Raw genomic sequence first — 21,092 nt, forward strand, 5'->3', positions numbered from 1 at the left:
GTCTCCTTGTATTAGGCACAGGTGAGGCCACATCTCAAATACTGGTTCAGTTTTGGATCCCTCACTAGAAGATGTTGATGGGTTGCAACATGTCCAGAAAAATGCAGTGAAGGTGGTGGAGGGTCTGGAGAACAGGTCTTGTGAGGAGCAGCTCACGCCCGCTCAGCCTGGAGAAAAGGAGACTGAGGGGAGACTTCATGGCTCTCTGAAAAGAGGTGGGTGTCAGTCTTTTCTCTCAAGGGACAAGCAATAGGACAAGAATCTCAGGTTGCTTCAGGAGAGATTTAGGTTGGGTATTACAGAAAACTTCTTCACTGAAAGAGTGGTTAAGCCCTGGAAGAAGCTGCCCAGAGAAGTGGTGGAGTCATTGTCCCTAGAAGCATTAAAACAATCCCGTGCAGATGTGGTGCCAAGGACACGGTTTAGTGTTGAATCAACAGTTGAACTTGATCCTGGAGGTCTTTTCCAACCTTCAAAGGTTCTTCTATGTTGGAAGGCTGGGAAAATATCTCACCTGAAAGAATCTGAGAGGAAAGTCCTCTGATGAAACCAAGAGTTTCAGGTGTAAAAATTACGACTCTGAACGGAGTATCTGGCTGTGATTCTGTAATATCGACTCCAGCAGGGTGGGATGGAAACCTGACTGTACATGAATCTCTGCAGGAATAATTTATGACTGCTCATAGCTCACCTGCTCCAAAGTCTGTCAGGCTTCTCCAGTCTCTGCAGATTCATTGGGCTGAATCACTCATGAATCACAGAGTTATCCGGTGCTGATGGCAGGATGCCCAGAATGAGCACATACCTCTACATTTCACCTAACTGCAGCAGCGCGCAGAGCCCAGGCTCTGCAGGATTTGGGAGTACCAAACGCTCTTTTCAACATTCAGGTAACGTCTCAAGTCTCCCATTTGCAGAAGGTGGATGTGATTTCCCACCTTACTCACAGGGCAGCTGCAATTAAACTCTTTGTGGGGAGGAAAGGCAGAGAATGCACTCTCTTTTCACATGCAAATTATAATCATCAAACTCAGCTCTCCTCATCAAGTTCTAATCATCGCTGTCCATTCGCATTAGATTGTCTTTGGGAAGGGGGGATGGAAGGGGGAAGGGTTTGGCACATCAGCAGCTGAAGAGAAATGATTAGACATTCTCTGACTAAACAATCTGAATTCAGTTTCCAGCCTCAGGGTTTTTTTGGGGGGGGTTTCAGGTGGTTTACTCCAGACCTGCCCACTACCTGCAAGCAACGTGGGAGTCTTATTTCGCAACATCCCAATTAAAGACAGGGGACAGTAACACTGCACATAAGCTCAGGCTTTCATCAGGTGTGTCAAGGTTTTGGTTTTGAACACAAGACTGAAAAAAACCAAAAATCACACCAATCCAAAACTGCATTAGAGATCTTCCCCAAGAGATCAATAAAAAAGAGGAGGTTTTACACTTGCAGTGTTGAAAAGTACCTGTAGTGTGCTGCTTTCCACCTGGTTTTGCATTGTGAATCCCCAAAAGCTCTCCTTTGGAAACATGAATATAAGCAGAACAATTTACAATCTATTGATAACTTTGCTTTGCTAGCTGCACAGTAGCAGGCAGAAAGACACTCTGCCCTTGGTTCATAGAATCATTTAAGACCATCAAGTTCAGCGGGGTGCTTGGCCATCTCACTTACACTACATTGTTACCTCCAAAGGGCAGATTTTTGGGGTAGGTCCCTTTCAACCCCACATTCTATGATTCTGTGAACTATTAACCCAGCACCACCAGGTCACCATTAAACCATGTCAGCAGCACATCTACTCCTTCAGAGGCTCTCCTGCCACTAGCAGAATATCACCGAAGAAATTATCTCAGGTAACCCATAAACACGTTGTATCAAATAGAACTGTAAAAGTTACCCCGAACAAATACTTCTCTACCAGTTTATAAACAAATCTCCAACTCCCACTCAAGTCAGGCATCAAGTCTCTGTTTTTCCTCCACACCAGGAAAAAAAATATGTCATTTTCTCCATACTTTCTTATCTGAAGGCCACTCCAATATTTGTGTTTAAACCTTGCAGAGAACTGATGCAGAAAAACAGCCAAAGCAGGGAGATTCCAGCCTGCAAAGGTTGTTTGGTTTTAATTAGCCTTCCAAACAAGTTGAAGGACCTTCATAATGGAAACACGAAGTGAACAAGCTTAGCAGTAAGATAGGCAGAGCAAATAAACACTTCCCTTTCCTATCTCTCTTTAATGATCCCTTCTGCAAATACAGAAAGAAGATCTCAGCATGCCAGATGATCAAACGAGCTGCCTACTTATTAAGTAGCTCATGCTCTACATTAACTGAATTATTCAGTTCAAACTTACTACCTGCATAAAAAAGTTTGAAGCAGCAGCTGCTTTTCCTTTCCCGTTTAAGTTTTCCATTTCATGAAAATCAGGTGAGATTTTTACTTGTGGTAAAGGATTTGCTTCCCTTAAAGAACAGGATGCCCAAGGGGAGCTTTTGCTATAAACCAAGGCATGCTTTCTGGGGTGGTGCTCTGCTACTTCAGATTTTAAGTCCTTTTCCAATCTTAATATAATAGCTACTCTATTTCATTGTTTCTTTTTAGCATGGTCTGTAATGACAGGACAAGACATGATGATTTTCAAGAGGTAAGATTCAGACCAGATGAGGAAGAATTTTTTTGTGATGTAGTTGGTGAAACATTGGCACAAATGGCTCAGAGTGATGGCTGATGAACCATTCCAGGTCAGGTTGTTCAGGGCTCTGTGCAACCTGCTCTAATTGCAGACGTCCCTGCTGACTGCAGGGGCAGCGGACTAGATGACCTTTAAAGGTCTCTTCCAATTTAATGCATTCTATGCTTCTGTAATTGTTCAAATGCTTCTCTTATACAGGTAACTACGCATTAACAACTTAAGAACTATGACCTAGTCAACTGGACTTTCCTACTTATAATTCACATGAGTGATTTATTGAAGTAAGGCCAGGAAAACTTTTATGGTACATTCGTGAGTGAGTGGCAGTTGGGCTGAAGGACCCATTCTCTTCACACCCACACAAATGTACTCACTTCCCAAATGGTACTGGGGTGTGCTCATTCCATCCTCACATGTTAAAACTAAACACACACAGAATTGAAATGGAAACATTATTGGCTGTCACTTTCATTATAAGCATCTTCATTTTCAGATAAACCCCATAAATTTCACATTAACTGTGTGGCTCATTGAGGCATTCTCTCTCTCTCAGGCCAGATCATCTCATTTGAGTTCCTCTGTACTACAGCTGATAAGGTTTACATGATTTCCCCTGATATTTTGGTTCAAAAAACTGAGCTCAATATATCTGTCAAGAAAAAGCAGACTCCATTTAAGTATGCCCAAACTTCCACATCTACCTTGGCAATTTGATCCAAGTGTTAGGTCCCCAGACAGTTAAAAAGGTATGCTGTATTTCTAAGCTGAACTGTCCTCCTGCCTTTCAGACACTGCCTTTTTGCTGTGTGCCTCTGATGAATTCCAGAGTCAGAGAATTGTTTGGATTAGAAAAGACCCTTAAGATCATCAACTTCAACCATTATCTAACTCTGCTAAGGCTGGTACTAAACCAGGTTCCCTCAGCACATCTCTGTGCCTTTGAAACACTTCAAGGGATGGGGATTCAAGCCTCTTCCAGTGTTTGAGAACCCTTTCAGTGAAGTTTCTTCCAATCTCCAGTTGTTTTGTATTCTAATGGTGAGGGTTGGAAGGGACCTCTGGAGATCATCCTGGCCAACCCCCCTGCTAAAGCAGGGGCACCCACAGCAGCTTGCCCAGGATCACAACGTCAAGGCAGGTTTGGAATCTCTCCAGAGAAGAAGACTCCACAACCCCTTTGGGCAGCCTGCTCCAGCACCCTCACACTGAACAAGTTTCTACTCATCTTTGGATGGAACCTCCTGGGTTCAAGTTTGTGCCTGTTGCCCCTTGCCCTGTCACTGGGCACCACTGAGAAGAGCCTGTCCCCATCCTTTTCCCCACCAGCCTTTAGCTCCTGCTGAGCACTGATCAGACCCCCTCTCAGGCTGCTTTTCTCCAGGCTAAACAGTCCCAGGTCTCTTAGTCCTTCCTCCTCACAGAGATGCTGCAGGCCCCTCCTCATACACTGAACACTAAGCTTCTGCTCAGATGCACGTCTGTTTGGACACCTCATTCCTTCCCAGAGTCTTTCTTTGCAGAGACTTTTCCCATTCCAGATGTCTGACAATGCAGTTGGCTGAATTAAGAACACATTCTGAGTCAGCTCACTGTCCAGAGTCATGCAAGTCCCTTATTCTGCAGGTGTACACCCAGCTGCTATGATTTTTGGGTAGCCCTGGGCTTGACACCAGTGCCTATAAAAATGGAAGCACCGGTGAGCAATCCCAGGTAGTTACTGTTCAAACCCACTTCCCTACAGGAACATAGCAATTCATTTCCACACCGAAATAAGATCTTAGTTTTGTGCTTACCTGCTTGATATTGTTTCTGTGACAAGTAGAAAACACACTTTAGAGCTTACCTACTGAAGCATGGGTAGGGAAGATCTCCATTCAGAGCTTAATTTACAATTGCTAATTTATGGGATATCAGAGTCATGACCAACAGTTTACTAAGAAAAGAAAACCATCAGTGGTTTAAAAACAAAGCAAAAGCCCAACCAACAAGATACCATACCTCTGCAAGATCCTCAAAGCAGCTGCCAGCTAGAGGATGAGGACTACTTTCATCAGTCATCTCAACAGTATCCTCAATCAATCCTAAAAGCTTCACTGTCAGCTCATGGATATCTGAAATGTTGCTAAATATCACATCGATATCCTGCAAACATAAAACGTTATCTCAGTAGTGCTCAGAATGATTTATTTTGCTTATGTAAATATTGGAGCATTATTCCTGAAGTCTGATCCAAGAGGTAAATGGAGAGAAGCCAACAAAAAGCTATGAAGAAAGTTAAATTACGTGGTTTTGCCAGCCTTGCAGGCTTGCCTGGGCACATCCAACCTTGCACAACTCTCATCCCAGCAAAAGAAAACACACCATCCTTCCCAGGCTGGAGAGCAGCAGTTCAGTACAGGCTGTGGGTGCTCTGGACACGAATGCCTGGCCTTTTCAGTCCCATTTCACAGCACTTCTTTTCCTCATCGCTGATTCTTGTCTTTCAGAACACCATAGGAAGGAGGCAATTTAAAGCAGCTCCAAGGTCAGACCCTTTAAACCACAGGTAAAACTAAAGCAGCTGCTTGGCTACTTTAGCAGAACAGTACCTGGGCACAGAGGAGTAATCAGCAGCTTCCTTTTCTGTATCCAACTTTTAGCTGTTTCAAATCCACACACCGCAAACACACCCTAGTAGGAAGCCCCTTCCAATGACCTGAATTCTTCTTCTGACCTCTCCAAAACACACTCATCAGAAGCCTTCTCTGCCCGCCCCCAACCTAAGGCTGCAGAACTTCCCTGAGCTCCTGCCAGCACCAAGACCATGGCAACCTCTTTGTGGGAACAAGCCACCTTGAAATTTCTCATTCCCATGTAACAGAAGAACATTTCTCATCTCCAGAATATCGCTCCCTTCTCCTCCCATCATCTTCGTTTGAATTCTTTCCCCACATTTGCACAATTCTCTGATATCCCATCAGCTACTAAGGAACCTCCACACCCAGCTGTAATGGGAATGTCTCCTGCTGACTCTCTTTTTAATTTGCTAGCATAACCTAAAAATCCCAGTTCAGGTTCTGCTGCCTGGTACCCTTTCTCCTTCCTCCTACAGGAAGCATTCGCTAATCTCTCACTATTACTTCTTCTCTTACAGGACATGTGCTTCTTTTCTAGACTCCAGCATCCTGCAAGCAGAATGTGCCACACACAGATACTCAATCAAATATTTCAATCATGTCTCAAACTGAGATCACAGAATCATTAAATGGTTTGTGTTGGAGGGGACCTTAAAGATCATCATCCAGTTCCAATCCCCCTGCCATGGCCAGAGACACCTTCCACTAGTCCAGGTTACTCAAGTCCTCATCCAACCTGACCTCGAACGCCTCCAGGCAGGGGGCATTCCCAACCTCCCTGGGCAACCTGTTCCAGCATCTCACCACCCTCACTGTAAAGAATTTCTTCCTAATATTCAGTCTAAATCTGCCCTCTTTCAGTGAAGATTGCCTTCACAGTCAGAGAGAATCCGGAGCCCAAAGGCTATTTTACTCATCATTCCTGCAGACCAGGAAGCCTTGGGGTAGACTCTAAACGTCAGTCCCAGTGTTGACTCACATTCACTGTCCATGCACTGTCCATGCAGGTAAGTAACTGTTAATTTTTGTGTTAAGCAGAAGTGTAACTATTACCTTCATGACCCAAGGCCTCTAGCTATTGCTGGCACCAGACAGGGAATCACATCCATTAAGCTTCACTCTGAGAGCAGCACTCTTCAGCCTGATAATGGCAGCTCCTCCATTTTATTATTTCATATGCAGCCAACCCTCATCAATCAAATTTAATTTTACCTCCAGCACAGTTAATGCTAAATTGCTATGTTATGGCTGCTAATGGAACCAACTAGCATTACACATCAATAACCTATTAAAGGACTTACATTAGGTGTGAACAATTTTCTGTTTGATAGGAAAGCTTCCCGAAATACTTTGATGATCAGATTCAGCTCCCGCAGGTATTGCCTTTCTTCTGCAATTTCATTTCTCACTAAGTCATAGTAGTTGAGTTCCCCAGAAGAAGAGGGCTCATCTTCACAGAGAGAAACCAAACCAATGTCATCCTGATCAAACATATCCATCAAAACCTAGCAAAGAAAATTTACAACATTACATGCAAGCCTGCTCTGCGCACTTGGCTCAAGCTCAGCTATTTCAGTGTGTTCAGAGAAATCCTTTGAGTTTTTTAATACAATACTTTCTGTGATCACTTGCACAAGGGAGTAATATTTAAACCTTGGCAGCAGAAGGCTGGCTTCATTGCCAAAGCCATTTACCCCCTTTATAAGTTAGTATGACCTAGAAAACAAGCTACAATTCACCCAGAACCAACTTTCCAAACAAGGCATCTTGCATAAGCTTTTGACAAAACCCTCCTGATAAAGACAAAATGCAACAAAATTCTTTCTCAGTTCTTGAAGGATGAAAACTAAAAGTCTTGTTCTGGATTATAAAGGAGGAAAAAGCTGTCAAGACAAAGTGACATCAGGAGGACAGTAACACAGGTTGCCCAGATATGTGGTTGAGGCCCCACCTGAACCGTTCCAAGATCAGCCTTGATATGGCCCTGGGCAGCCTGATCTAGCTGCAGCTCTCCCTGCTCACTGCAGGGGGTTCAGGCACGACGACCTTTGAGGGTCCCTTCCAATCTAATGCAATCTGTGCAATTCCATGTGAAATAAAGGACAATATAATTTTATGTCCTTGTGTTTTGTAGTAATTGCTCCTGTTCCAAAACTTCACAGGCTTAAGTCTTCACTGTGGCAGTTCTGTATAAGGAGAAGCTTCACAGAACCATAGAGTCATAGAACTATTTTGGTTGGAAGAGACCTCCAAGATCATCGAGTCCAACCTTCAATGGTTCTTCTATGACTAATCATAGAATCACAGAGTGGTTTGAGTTGGAACAGACCTTAAAGATGATCTAGTTCCAACACCTCTGCCGTGGCCAGGGACACTTTCCACTAGACCAGGTTGCTCAAAGCCTCATCCAACCTGGTCTTAAACATTTTCAGGGATAAGATGCCCACAACTCATGGTTGAGTAAGACCAGTCTCTCCCTCCTATCCTGCTTTGGATGTGTCATCTTAGAAAAGAAACTAAACCAAAACCACCTCTGGTATCAGCTGGTTTAACCCCAACTCCTCACCTTATCAGCACACATGGACACTTTAATGTCCTGCTGGGAGATCTCAAAGTGTCGTATATTGAAGACATAGTTTCCAGCCAGCTTTAAAATGTCAGCTGAGATGTATTCCAAGACAGCCACGATATACAGAGAGACATGGTAATCTACCTTGTAACCCAGGACCTCCTGCAAATTGAAAAGACAACAAAAAGTAATGTTATTTAATCCAGAAATCCATTCAGAATGACAATGAACACATTGAACTCTCTCATGAAATCCATCTTGTCTGTGTTGATAAGTTACAGTGATGTAATGGCTGGGACAAAGGGCAACAAAAAGGAACTTTGATCAGCGTCCCCAAAGGGAATGTTTGTAAATACTTCCTTGTGCAGTTTCACCATTTGACAGATACATGTGTCACACTGACAGGTGACAAGTTTCAGAGCTTTCAGTAGTCCTTCCTCTAAAAATGACAAACCTAAAAATAGGATTGCTTCAAGGAAGGGACTTCACTATAAGGAAGAAATTCTTCACGGTAAGGGTAGTGAGACACTGGTACAGGTTGCCCAGAGAAGTTGTGGATACCCTCTCCCAGGAAATATTTGAGGTTGGTCAGGTTGGATGGGGCTTTGAGCAACCTGGTCTAGTGGAAGGTGTCCCTGCCCATGGTAGTGGGGTTGAACTAGATGATTTTTGAGGTCACTTCAATCCAAATCATTCTATGATTCTTCTACTTAAATTATAGTCTCAATCTATGTTTATTGCAGGGATCTGGACTCTTCACAAAAGAGCATGCTTCATTCTGAGTTGTTCTTGATGGAAGGAGGTTTCTTCCATGAAACTACAAACTGTGTTACAGACTCTTTATTTTCAGGTTTACAGAGCCCTGGAGCAGGCTGCCCAGAGAATCTGTGGAGTCTCCTTCTCTGAAGAGATTCCAAACCTACCTGGACATTGTGATCCTGGGCAACCTGCTGTGGGTCACCCTGCAGGGCACTGGACTGGATGATATCCAGAGGTCCCTTCCAACCCCCTAACAGTCTTTCTTGTTTGGGTTGGATAAGACCTCTAAGGTCATCAAGTCCAACTATCAACCCAACACCACCATGGCCACTAAACCACGTCAACATGTTTCTTGAATACCTCCAGGTGTTCTACAATCCCCCTGGGCAGCCTCTTCCACTGCTTGACCACTCTTTCAGGGAAGAAACCTTTCCTAATATCCATCCTATACCTTCCCTGGCACAATTTCAGGCCACTTCATCTCGGTTTATCACCTGATACTATGGAGAAATGAGCAACCCCCACCTCACTCCAACCTCCTTTAAGTGAGCTCCAGAGAGCCCTTCAGCCTCATTTTCTCCAGACTAAACAACCCCAGTTCCCTCAGCTGCTCCTCACCAGACCTTTTCTCCAGACCCTTCACCAGCTTTATTGCACTTCTGTGGACACACTCCAGCACCCCAATGTCCTTCATCTTCTAAAAATCAGATTCTGTGCCTATATCCACACACTTCCATACCAGGCTTCATAAAACAAAGCCAGTGTTATCTAGGAAGATCTTACTTAATGCTAACATCTTTTCCCCTCTCATTAGCCATCATAAACCGAGGCAGTGTACACACCAGTGAGTACACCTGAAAGATGCTTTAATTTCTGTTTATGCTTAAAAAATGTTTTCTTAAAGCAGCTGGAAACTCTGGTGCAACAATGCCACCACTGGAGAAAAGTATTTAAGGTTTGAACAAAAAGCAAAATCGAAAGGAAAAAAAAGAATACCCCAAGAAGAGCAGCATTTGGATCAGCCTCAATCTATTGATTCAGCACTGATCTGGAGGTGATTAAACACTGATCTAAAAGTCAGAGTATTGTTTGATCATTAAACACCCCAAAACTCTAGAGGGGCACGGTAGGAATCCATGCTTACTGTGGGACAGAAATCCTAACTGCAAGCAAGGAGCTCCACATCTGCTATAAGCAACATGATGCCTAAGAACTGAGTCGTCCCTTCTCCGCCACACTAGACTCTGGATCTGGCCTTTTGTCACATCCCCTTTAAACTAAGGCGCCAGTGACATTCGGCAGCGCTGAAAGGACACCGACACACATCTTAGTTGACAGTATACAAAGAACAGGATCTACCTGTTCCCTCGTCTTCTCTTTTGCCTTCTGCAGCATTTTGAAACAAATAAAGGTGTCAAAACAGTGCTGCTGAAGCAAGTGTTTGAGGGTTTATTTATGTTAAACACTAACTAGTCATGTTTCAAAACAGAGTAATCAATTAGCACACTATTGTCTAGAGCATGATGAGTTGGGTGCACTCAGAAGAGTGCAGCCAGCAGGTCAAGGGAGGTTCTCCTTCCCCTTTACTCTGCACTAGTGAGGCCACATCTGGAGGACTGGGTCCAGTTCTGGATTTCCCAGTTCAGGAGTGACAGGGAACTACTGTAGAGAATCCAGCAGAGGCTACGAAGATGCTGAGGGGAGTGCAGAATCTCTGAGAGGAGGAAAGGCTAAGAGACCTGGGGCTATTGAGTCTGGAGAAGAGCAGCATGAAAGCAGATCTTCTCAGTGATCAGCAAAGCTGAAGTCTGGGCAAGAGGATGGGGCCATAATCTTTTTAGTGGTGCCCAGACAGAACAAGGGGCAGTGGGCACAAACTGGAATCCAGGAGGTTCCCTCTGAACACGAGGAGAAAATTGTTTGGTGTGAGGGTGCTGGAGCCCTGGAGCAGGCTGCCCAGGGAGGCTGTGGAGTCTTTTCTTTGGAGAGATTCCAAATCCACTTGGACATCGTGACCCTGAGCAAGCTGTGTGGGTGCCTCTGCTTTAGCAAGAGGATTGGACTGGATTGATCTCCAGAGATCCCTTCCAACCTCCACCAGTCTGGGATTCTGAGAATTTGTTACAATACATTCATCCGGTGCTATGGTGACCCACAGCCAAGGTGAGAAACTTCCCCTGATCTCACACAAATTACAGAAATAGTGCTGGAGGGAGACAATACAGCTGGGGGGGGTGGGGTGGTGGTGGTCAGAATCAGCAGGTTGTTGGTCTAAGTACCTTCAGTAAAGGATGGATTTTGTCCACAGGAAGCAGGAGAGGGTTCCTTCTTTTCCTTTTCTCTATAGCAGACTGTGCATCAGCAATCGCCCACTTGTCTATGGGATGAGGAAATGTCTTTTGAACGCGCTCCTGTCCAAACAGAGAGAGAGCACCGAGATTAACCACAGCAATCAAAGAGAAGTTCTAAAAAAACAAGCAGCAAATTACTTCCCTTGTAGTACAATTATCCTCCTCCTCCTCAGTGTTTGCAACACATTCTCCTAATTGTTCTCTCCACCTAACAACCTCCCTGCCCTAAGCATGAAGAACTCCTTCAAATCTCCTGAAACAACTCCTGCTCTATGATCTTTACATCACAGGAGCAGCAAGAAACCTCCGCTGAGGCCAGGAGCCCAAAACATAAACAACATCAGGAAGTACTGAACAGTTTACAGTCTACAAGAAAAAAAACACAAGTTGATATTGTTCCTGTTTCAGAGGAGAGTGTAACTTGTCTGACTTCAGACCAAGTTTATGGCAGACATGAAAAACAAGTGCAGGGCTGCATCAAAAAAAGTGTTCACAGCAGGATGGGGGAAGTGCTTCTCCCCCTCTGCTCTGCTCTTATGAGACCCTACCCAGACCACTGCATCCAGCAGTGTCTGGTGCCCCCAGCACAAGCAAGACATGGAACTGTTCCAGTGGGTCCAGAGGAGGCCATGAAGATGATCAGAGGGCTGAAGCACCTCCCCTGTGGGGCCAGGCTGTGTTGATCCTGGAGAACGGAAGGCTCTGGGAAGAGCTTATAGTGACAAGAAAGCTGGGGAGGGGCTTTTCATAAGGGGCCATAGTGACAGGACAAGGGGAAATGTATCGAAGCTGGAGGAGGGGAAAGCTAGACTGGACATTAGGAAAACATTCCTTACAGTGTGGGTGGTGAGACACTGAAACAGGTTGCTCAGGGAGGTTGTAGAGGCATTAAAGGCCAGGTTGAATGAGGCTTTGAGCAACCTGATTTAGTGGAAGCTGAGCTGGAACTAGATGATCTTTAATTTCTCCCTTCTCTCTAGTCTAGATCTCCCTCTTTTACTTTAAACCCATCACCCCTTGTCCTGTCAGAACAGGCCTTGTTAAAAGGTCTGTACCCAGCTTTCTTCTTGGCCCCTTTAAGTACTGAGAGGTCACAAGAAGGTCTCTCTGGAGCCTTCTCCTCTCCAGGCTTCCTGCTGCAGCCTCTGAGAGCTAGGGAATTAAATGCTGAAAGAACAAGTCCGAACTGAACTCTGATGACTACTCAAGGGACTTTGGCAAAACAGGTTTCTTAAGGTGGACAGCTCAGGGGTGGGGGGTGGAGGGGTGGCGTAGTGATCACCTCCTGCTACACCACAGCCCATTACCATGCCCTTCTCCACAACCTGGGCCACAATGCAGCCTGCATGGGTGGTGACTCAGAAGAGATTTTACAGATGAGCTGAGGAAAGGAGGACTTTTAAGTGTCCCTTTTGATACATTCTGAAACGTGAAAGGAGGCCTGAGGTCTTCCCAGAGGCAGCTTTGAAGTATTTGCACGTGGCCATTAAAGGCTCAGCTTTCTGTGTCAGCTGTCAGTGCCAGGTAAGCACTTCATGACCTTTCCTCCTGAACAGCAGCTGACAGCTGAGGGCTGATTAACTGAACTGAACTTTCCTTGAGTTTCTAACAGGAGATGTCCCATAAAATGGATATAACATAGTATTCAGCTGTCCTTCAACTCATGACCAGTGCCAGCCTTTTGTGTTCAGACTTTACTGATTCCCAATGTTTTCTTGGGAACAATTTGAAGGGCTTTTTTTTACTATTTATAAAACCTTTATAAGTGAGATTTTAGACCTGATCTTGCAAATACTGAAGTGTAATAATGTGCACAAAGAGCTCCACTAACTCGAGGCTGTTATGTAAATACCAGCATAATAAACTTGAGAGATCACAGTGCTCATGTTTTCTCTTAACAAGTGAAAACAACTGAGGAGCAGAGCCAAAAGCCTTCAGTTGTGGATCTCAGATGCTTGCTGGCAACACAATCTCAACAACATCCCATAACACAAAACTCAATTCTCCCTTCTCTGCTCAGGAAAAATCTGAACTTATTGACCTACAGAAGAACAATATTTTGGGGAACCTGTTACCACTCTGTGTTTTTAAACTAAATGGTTTTTATATTGCCAAGCACAACAATGTTTTATTAGTCAGAGCCTTAAAGTGCCAAGTATATTTAAAGTACAATACACAAGATTTAGTGTCTGCTGTGATATTTTGTAACCAAGAAATCAAAGAGTTGCCAGCTGTCTCAGAAGGCTGTAGCACATGTAATTTGTGAAGCACACAAACAGCCAATGAAAATTATTAATTCATAGATTTATAGATTCATAGAATGGTTTAGGTTGGAAGGGACCTTAAAGATCATCTAGTTCCAGCACCCCTGCCATGGGCAGGGACACATTCCACTAGACCAGGTTACTCAGGGCCCCATCCAACATGGCCTTGAGCATCTACAACTACCTGAAAGGTGGCTGTAGCCAGGAAGGGGTTGGTCTCTTCTCCCAGGCAACCAGCACCAGAACAAGGGGACACAGTCTCAAGGTGCACCAGGGGAAGTTTAGGCTCGAGGTGAGGAGAAAGTTCTTCACAGAGAGAGTTGTTCGCCATTGGGATGTGCTGCCCAGGGAGGTGGTGGAGTCACCATCCCTGGAGGTGTTCAAGAGGGGATTGGACGGGCACTTGGTGCCATGGTCTAGTCATGAGGTCTGTGGTGACAGGTTGGACTCGATGATCTTTGAGGTCTCTTCCAACCTTGGTGATACTGTGATACTGATACTGTGATCTCCAGGGAGAGAAGACCCACAACCTCCCTGGTCAGCCTGTTCAGTTCCTCACCACCCTAACTAAAGAATTTCTTCCTAATACCCAGTCTAAACCTGCCCTCCTCAAATGAAAATTATTAGTTCCTACACACATGAGGTAATTTTATCATCTCAGTACTCCGAAGCAGCAAACGATGGAGCTGGTGTGTCGCGAAATCAGTGCTATCTCAAACTGCCCTAAGTGCTGAAGGGATCAGACTCTTCTCAGATTGATCCAGCTGGGAAAACATAGAATTTCTCAGCTCCATGGCATAGAATAGTGTCTAAAATGTCTAAATTTTAAAGCCAGACTCAAGGTAGTAATAATCCCAAGAGCTGTCACAGGACTATGAAGTTCTGCTTTCATTTAGTCATAATCTTTATGCATCAGTATTACAAAACTTATTAATCATAAACCAAATTTAATAACTAATGAATTAACTCCATGTTGAATAAAAGGCAACTGCTGCATCTAATATGAATCTAAACCCCCTCAGGCAATTATTTTGCACATTTTTGTGGTTTTGTTTTTGTTTTTTTATTTCCATGACACACAGAATTGTTTAGGGTGGAAAAGACCTTTAAGATCATTTAGTCCAGCCACTAATCCAGAACTACCAAGTTTGCTCCTAAGCCGTGTCCCTCAGCATCATATATACACTGTTTTTAAATCCTTCCAGGGATGGTGACTCCACCACTTCCCTGGGCAGCCTGTTCCAGGCCTTGACAACCCTTTCAGAGAAGGAAGTTTTCCTGACATCCAACCTCAACCTCCTCTGGCACAATGTGAGGCAGAACAGAACAGCACAGAATAGAATAGAATAGACCAGAAGAGACCTTCAAGATCATCGTGTCCAACCCATCAACCAATCCAACCCACCTAATCAACTAACCCATGGCACCAAGCACCCCATCAAGTCTCCTCCTGAACACCTCCAATGACGGTGACTCCACCACCTCCCCCGGCAGCCCATTCCAATGGGCAATCACTCTCTCTGTGTAGAACTTCCTCCTAACATCCAGCCTAAACCTCCCCTGGCGCAGCCTGAGACTGTATCCTCTTGTTCCGGTTCTGGCTGCCTGGGAGAAGAGTATGTTCTCATACTGCCAGTTGCTGCTCGGGAGAATTAGCACCTAGCTCCAAGCTCCTTTCAGGCAGCTGTAAAGAGCCAGAAGGTGTCCCCTCAGCCTCCTTTTCTCCAGGCTGAGCAACCTCAGTTCTCTCAGCTGCTTCTCATACGACTTATTGTCTAAACACTTCACAATCTCTGCTGCCTTTCTCTGGACACACTCCAGCACCTCCATGTCCTTCCTGTAGCAAGGGGCCCAAAAATCAATGCAGTGTTTGAGGTTCAACCCTGAATGTTAGCTAGAAACTGGTAGAGGAGAACTTCATTTTGGTTTTGTCTGAAAATCCTAGACATATAAATTGATGTCCAATTAATACTCTACAAAGCTCTAATGGGTCGCAGCTACATGAAAGCACTCTCTCCCTCTAGACTATACACTCAAGCACACTCCATTAAAGCCCTCATTTTGTAGCTGATGACACAAAACCAGACAGCTGCAATAACACAAGAGCCTCAGTGAGTTCAATAAAGTTCCAGGAACATACAACTCTATTCCCTCAGCTGCACAATCCAGGCCTAACAACAGCAACTTTTCATTCTAATATTTACTTCCCCCCACCCCAACATTTATGTCAAAGAATAGGAAAACTTGCAACATCCTGAAGTTTAAGGTGTGTTTGAGCAGCAGAAAATCTTTCAAAGTGTTCTGCATTTATAAAAGTAATTTGTAAGAGCAATGTTGAGAGAAAAATCTCCAGCTATGATTCTATTTCTATTCTGAAGCCCTGTCTAGGAAAATAAGTCTCCAATCAAACTTGAGTTGTGAAATCTGAATCACAGAATGTTAGGGGTTGGAAGGGAAATTCAGAGATCATTGAGTCCATCCCCCTTGCCAAAGCAGGATCACCTAGGAAAGGCCACACAGGAACACATCCAGATGGGTCTTGAAAGTCTCCAGAGAAGGAGACTCCACAACCACTCTGGGCAGCCTGCTTCAGGGCTCCAGCACCCTCATTGTAAAGAACTTTCTCCTCATATTGAGATGAAACCTCCTGTGTTCCAGCTTATACCTGTATTCCTTGTCCTATCACAGGATACCAACAAAAGACCCAGCACCTTTATCTTGACATCCACCCCTCAGATACTTATAGGCACTGATAAGACCCCCTCTCAGCCTTCTCTCCTCAAGACTAACAGCCCCATGACTCTCAGTCTTTCTTCAAGTCCTTCTCTCAACAAGAGAGATGTTCCAGTCCCCCAGACATCCTCATTGCTCTCCACTGGACTCTCTCCATCAGAACCCTGTCTCTCTTGAATTGGTGAGGCCCAACTGGAAACAATATTCCAGGTGTGGTCTCACCAGGGCAGAGCAGAGGGAGAGGAGAACCTCCCTAGATCTGCTAGACACACTTTTCTTGATGCACCCCAGAAGACCACTGGCCTGCTTGGCTACAAGGGCACACTGCTGTTCCATGAGTAACTTCCTGTCCACTAGGACTCTGAGGTCTTTCTCCATGGAACTGCTTCCCAGCAGTCTACTGGTGCAGGGGGTTATTCCTCCCCAGATGCAGGACTCTGCACTTATTTTATAATCGTTGAGCATTAACAAGCTCTGCTTTTCAGATTCATCTTGCTTTAACTTCAACCTCCAGCTTAGCTCACCTCAGCCCCTCTGCAAGCAAGAACTTGGTTTTCCAGTATCTAGTCTTACCTCTACATCTTGGACAGTCCGTGGCTGAGCAATGCATAGTTTGTTTAGCAGCTGAAGTATCAACTCTTCAATGTAATAGAGGGAATCTTCTTTTGCTGAAAGGTTTGGGTGAACCTGTTGTTGAACCTGTCCAAAAAAATGTGAAGAATTAGGATATTTTTCCCCATTTAAGGCTGTTTAAAAGGAAGAATTGGAGAAAAGCAGAGTTCCTCTGTACCACAGAGCTGCAAATTCTTACACTTCCAGTGATTTGCCACACGTTTTCCTAGGCAGCCAAGACGACAGTTCCTATTCCTGCAAAGCTGGCATCTCTATTCAATTAAAGCTATGTGTTTATCCTTTATGATGGGGAAGAAATTTCAAGTCAAGGCAGATTTCTGCCAACAATGCAGCAAAAACAACCACTCTGGGTAACCCTGCGGTTATTCATTCACAGAATGAGTAACAGTTACATTACTAACCCTACTCATGAGTACTGGGTGACTGTGAGCAGAGGAGCAGCATAGATCTACCAAAGGAAAAGATCTAACAAGCAAGGACACCAGGATAAGAGAACTAACCAGTCTGGCAGGGAATTAATTGAATTAATGTGCTGTCAAAATCGGTCACAATAAAAACCACATGAACATGACACCAGAGAAGGGCAGAAACAACTCTTTGAGATGCTCCAGAACCAGAAAATTAACTAGAAACAGAAAATTAACTAGAGTCATAGAATTGTTTTGTTTGGAAAGGACCTCCAAGATCATCAAGTCCAACTGTCAGCCTAAGACCACTGCAGACATTAAACTATGTCCCCAAGTTTCTTGAACACCTCCAAGGGTGGTGACTTCACAGCCTCCCTGGGCAGCCTGTTCCAATCCCTGACCACTCTTTCAGCCAAGAAATTGCTCCTAATATCCAACCTAAACATCACCTGGCACAATTTCAGACAATTTCTTCTTGTTCTTGATACTAGGGAGAAGAAACCAACCCCCACCTCATTCCAACCTCCCTTCAGAGAGCTGTAGAGAGGCAGAAGGTCTCCCCACAGCCAGATCCCTCAACTGCTGCCCTCAAGACCTGGTCTCCAGACACCAGCTTTGTCACCCTTCTCTGGACACACTCCAGCACCTCAATGTTCTTCTTGGAGTGAGGGGCCCAACATGAAACACTGTCTGAGGTATAAAAGAGATGTGAAACACAATAGAGAGAGACCTAAGGGAAAGCATGTCAGGAGTGTCAAGACCAGGAAACATGCTGTGAGTAAAGCTTGACTTCCACCTCCCTCTAACGCAAGGCAGGATAATGCCTTTTATCTCACTACACAGAGATTAATCACAGCTTTTGTGATTAAGATTTTCCAAGGCTAAACTAGTGTAGACAACGTGAAACAGGCAAATTCAGCATGTGCCCACACAAGCTAAAGGGCCACTACTAACTTGCTTTGGTCCAATGTGGCTATTTTCCTACTAAAACTCCCCCAAACCCAAACTACAACCCCACCTTAAAAACAAGAAAAAGCACTCAAGAGCTAGTCTATTATATACTCATTTTCCCTGGCAGCCTCTCAGTCAGGAAAGTATGAACTAAATCTTAAACTATAGCCAAAAAGATTCCCAAGCAATACAGCCCAGGGAAATTCCCTACTCTCCCCACACAAATTCTATGTTAATCACTTCAAAAAAGTAACCTTCCATACTTACATCAGCATTGTGTACGTGGGATCAAGCACGAGACAAATGGATCAGTAGGTTTTCAGGGGAAGGCACTAACACCTCTGGGCCAGTTCTGAAACACAGGAGCTTCTCCCTCTGAACACAATGAGAGGGGGGCCACAAACACTGGTAGGCTCTGAGGACTCCCTCCACGTTAACTGCTAATAAGTTCATAGCAGTCCATTGGAGGCAGTGAATTTGTAGCCCTGGAAGGCTCTTCTAAGTTGTGTAAAACCAAGTCCAGGAACATATAAAGTGGCTGGCTGTTTTTCTTCCCTGCTGGCCACAGGGGAAAGTGAGCAGAGCTGCCCAGCAGCCAGAGACACCACAAGGAAGGTCCCTCCACCTCCTGTCATGCCTTGGCCTGAAAGAGTTGGGGGAACAGGACTGTGCTTTGCCCCTACACCTCCACATGGGAAGTACTCATGTACTCCATATGAGTACATTTCTAGTACTTGATCTTACACTGGCATCCTTCCTTACAAAGCACAGCTGAAGAACCCATGAGGAAAGCTGATGTACACCAAGGAAGAAGGAATACACTACCTGCTTCTAACCCAGCTGCTGAGTTTGGGTATAGACTTTGTACAGAGCTGTAAGCACAGCTTAGTTTTCTGCAGCTCCAATGTGAGCGTCTCTGTGCCTCATCTCACTGTTGCACAGCTGACATGTGTAGAAGGCCATGTACTGCTGAAGGAAACAAAACCCACCTCACACAAAAACCAGACCCACTCCTTGAAAACACTTACTTCAGACTGCAGGTTTGCAACAATAGTCAGTGCACTTCGTGTTCTTCCTGAACATGAGAGTTTAATTCACAAAACAATGGGAAACCAGGAAGTGTCGAGCTAAGGTCCTGCCACGTATCTCTTGCACAAGCACTACTACAGCAAAAGCACTGGCTGGGGAACTAGGAAATGAGATGAAGTTGTATTTCCCCCACAATGAATCCTTAAGGATGCTCCACAGAAATGAAAAGAACAGGACCACAAAAATGACGGGAGGGCTGGAAGCCCTCTGCTGTGAGGCCAGACTGAGAGAGTTGGGGTTGTTTAGCCTGGAGAAGAAAAGGCTCAAGGGAGACCTTCTGGTGGCCTTCCAGTGCTTGAAGGGGCTGATGAGAAAACTGGAGAGACTTTTATGTTGTGACAGGATAAGGGATGATGGTTTAAACTAAAAGAGGGAGAGAAGGAAGATACTTTTGAGATTGAGGGTGGCAAGGCCTGGCTCAGGCTGCCCAGAGAGGTGGTCGATGCCCATGGAACCATTCCAGGTCAGGTTGTTTAGAACTCTTAAGCAACCTGCTCTAGTTGCAGATCTCCCTGCTCAGTGCAGGGGAGGTGTACTAGATGACATTGAAAGGTCCCTTCTAACCCAAACCAGTCTGTGATTCCATGGTAAGAAGAGAAAGGGAAGCTGTGCTCCCCTTAAGAGAAGATGAGGAACTCCCATTTACCGTATCTGAACGCAGCCATTCTCCTCCTCTCATGAGGGCTGCGTGTTTTAAAAACAGACATCACTGCCACAAAGAAAGTGACTTCACTTGTAGCTAACTCCTGTTCTCAGGCCTAAACAGCTCATGTCACGCTTTCCTCAGCTTTCCCAGAGGAAAATCAGAGGAGCTCTCAGCCCTCTTCAAACACTGGCAGAGAAACTCAGCTTCATACCATGAACACAAACAGAAGCACTGCAGTCCATTTTGCTTTGAAAGGAGAAAAACCAACAACAAAGCCCAACATTTCTTGGTTGAGACAACTCTTCCCCTAGGATTTAGGAATCAGTTTACATTTGAAATGACTCTGCTTGCAGCATCACACAGAGAAGTCCCAGAGGTGCCTGTGCACTCTCTGGCTTGAAGAGAAGTTATTTTGACATAAGTACTGTTACTGAGAAAAAAAAACCAATTTCATAGCAAGAGACTGTTTTTCACAACAACACGAGAAGACAGCTCCAAAAGCTGTGCATCAGCTGATAAAATCATATGCTGCTCCATAAAGCAGAATGCTTATTCTTTATTCACCTAAACCCTGACTGCAAGGGCTGGAAAAGCAAGGAGCAGCTGAGAAAATTCCCAGTGTTTGGGTTAAAAAAAGCAAGCAGGAGGAATTACTGAGGACACGTCCCTTAGGGAAGGTACAGTCAGTGATTTCAGGTTCAGACCGAAATCTCTGAGCAGACTCCATTGGCACGGAATCATCACCGGAGCTCACACAGGGCTCAGTCTTGAGCTGCCTTAAACTGCTTCCTTCAAGGGTTAAAATACTGACAGCCATGACCTGAGAGCTCTGCTGCAAGAACTCCAAGCAGAAGGTAACAGAAAAACCAGGTTCTTTTACCTGTGTTATCTCTGAAACCACCCAAGTGGAGTGCTTGAAGCCATTAAAGAGGGAGATTAAAAGTAGCAGGACTATGAGGATTATCCCTTCATGAGCTGTTACAAGGAGTAGAAATGAAATCACAGGTCTGCATCCTCTAAGTGTAGCATTTAAACATGGCCTGAAAGCCTTTCTGGGGAACAAGCTTTTATTTCAGATGGGACCTCCTGAACTGCTTTTTCCCTTGCTCCTCATTTTTGCCTCTCCCTACTCTTCTAGCACACGTGTATTGATGATAAGCCAGGGGTGGCTTCACAGAGGCCCCTCCTTGCTACAACTATGAGAGCCCTGCATCTGTACAAGCTCAAAACTGATCTTCCCCTTGGTCCCTCCTGAGAATCAGGTCCTGCACCACGCCACAAAAGCATCTAGTTAAAAACAAGCAGCTGCAGAGACAGAGTCAAGCTCAAAATTCCTTCTCAGTGAGATGTTAATAGTCCATACAGGCTCCTGGGAAGAAGCC

At 44.8% G+C, this 21,092-nt stretch overlaps 1 protein-coding gene across 1 annotated transcript in view; it reads right to left on the reverse strand.

The window, feature by feature from the left end:
* Window positions 1-21,092, reverse strand: part of SOS2 (SOS Ras/Rho guanine nucleotide exchange factor 2) — a 71,496-nt gene that overhangs the window by 38,192 nt on the left and 12,212 nt on the right. The window contains exons 2-6 of the mRNA XM_054161637.1: window positions 16,558-16,683; window positions 10,916-11,047; window positions 7,875-8,039; window positions 6,610-6,813; window positions 4,692-4,835 (exon numbers count right to left, since the gene is read on the reverse strand). Of these exons, the coding sequence (XP_054017612.1) occupies window positions 4,692-4,835; window positions 6,610-6,813; window positions 7,875-8,039; window positions 10,916-11,047; window positions 16,558-16,683 (771 nt within the window). The remainder of the gene's footprint in view (window positions 1-4,691; window positions 4,836-6,609; window positions 6,814-7,874; window positions 8,040-10,915; window positions 11,048-16,557; window positions 16,684-21,092) is intronic.

Source organism: Dryobates pubescens, chromosome 5, assembly GCF_014839835.1.
Source record: "Dryobates pubescens isolate bDryPub1 chromosome 5, bDryPub1.pri, whole genome shotgun sequence".
In the NCBI taxonomy this organism is placed as follows: domain Eukaryota; kingdom Metazoa; phylum Chordata; class Aves; order Piciformes; family Picidae; genus Dryobates; species Dryobates pubescens.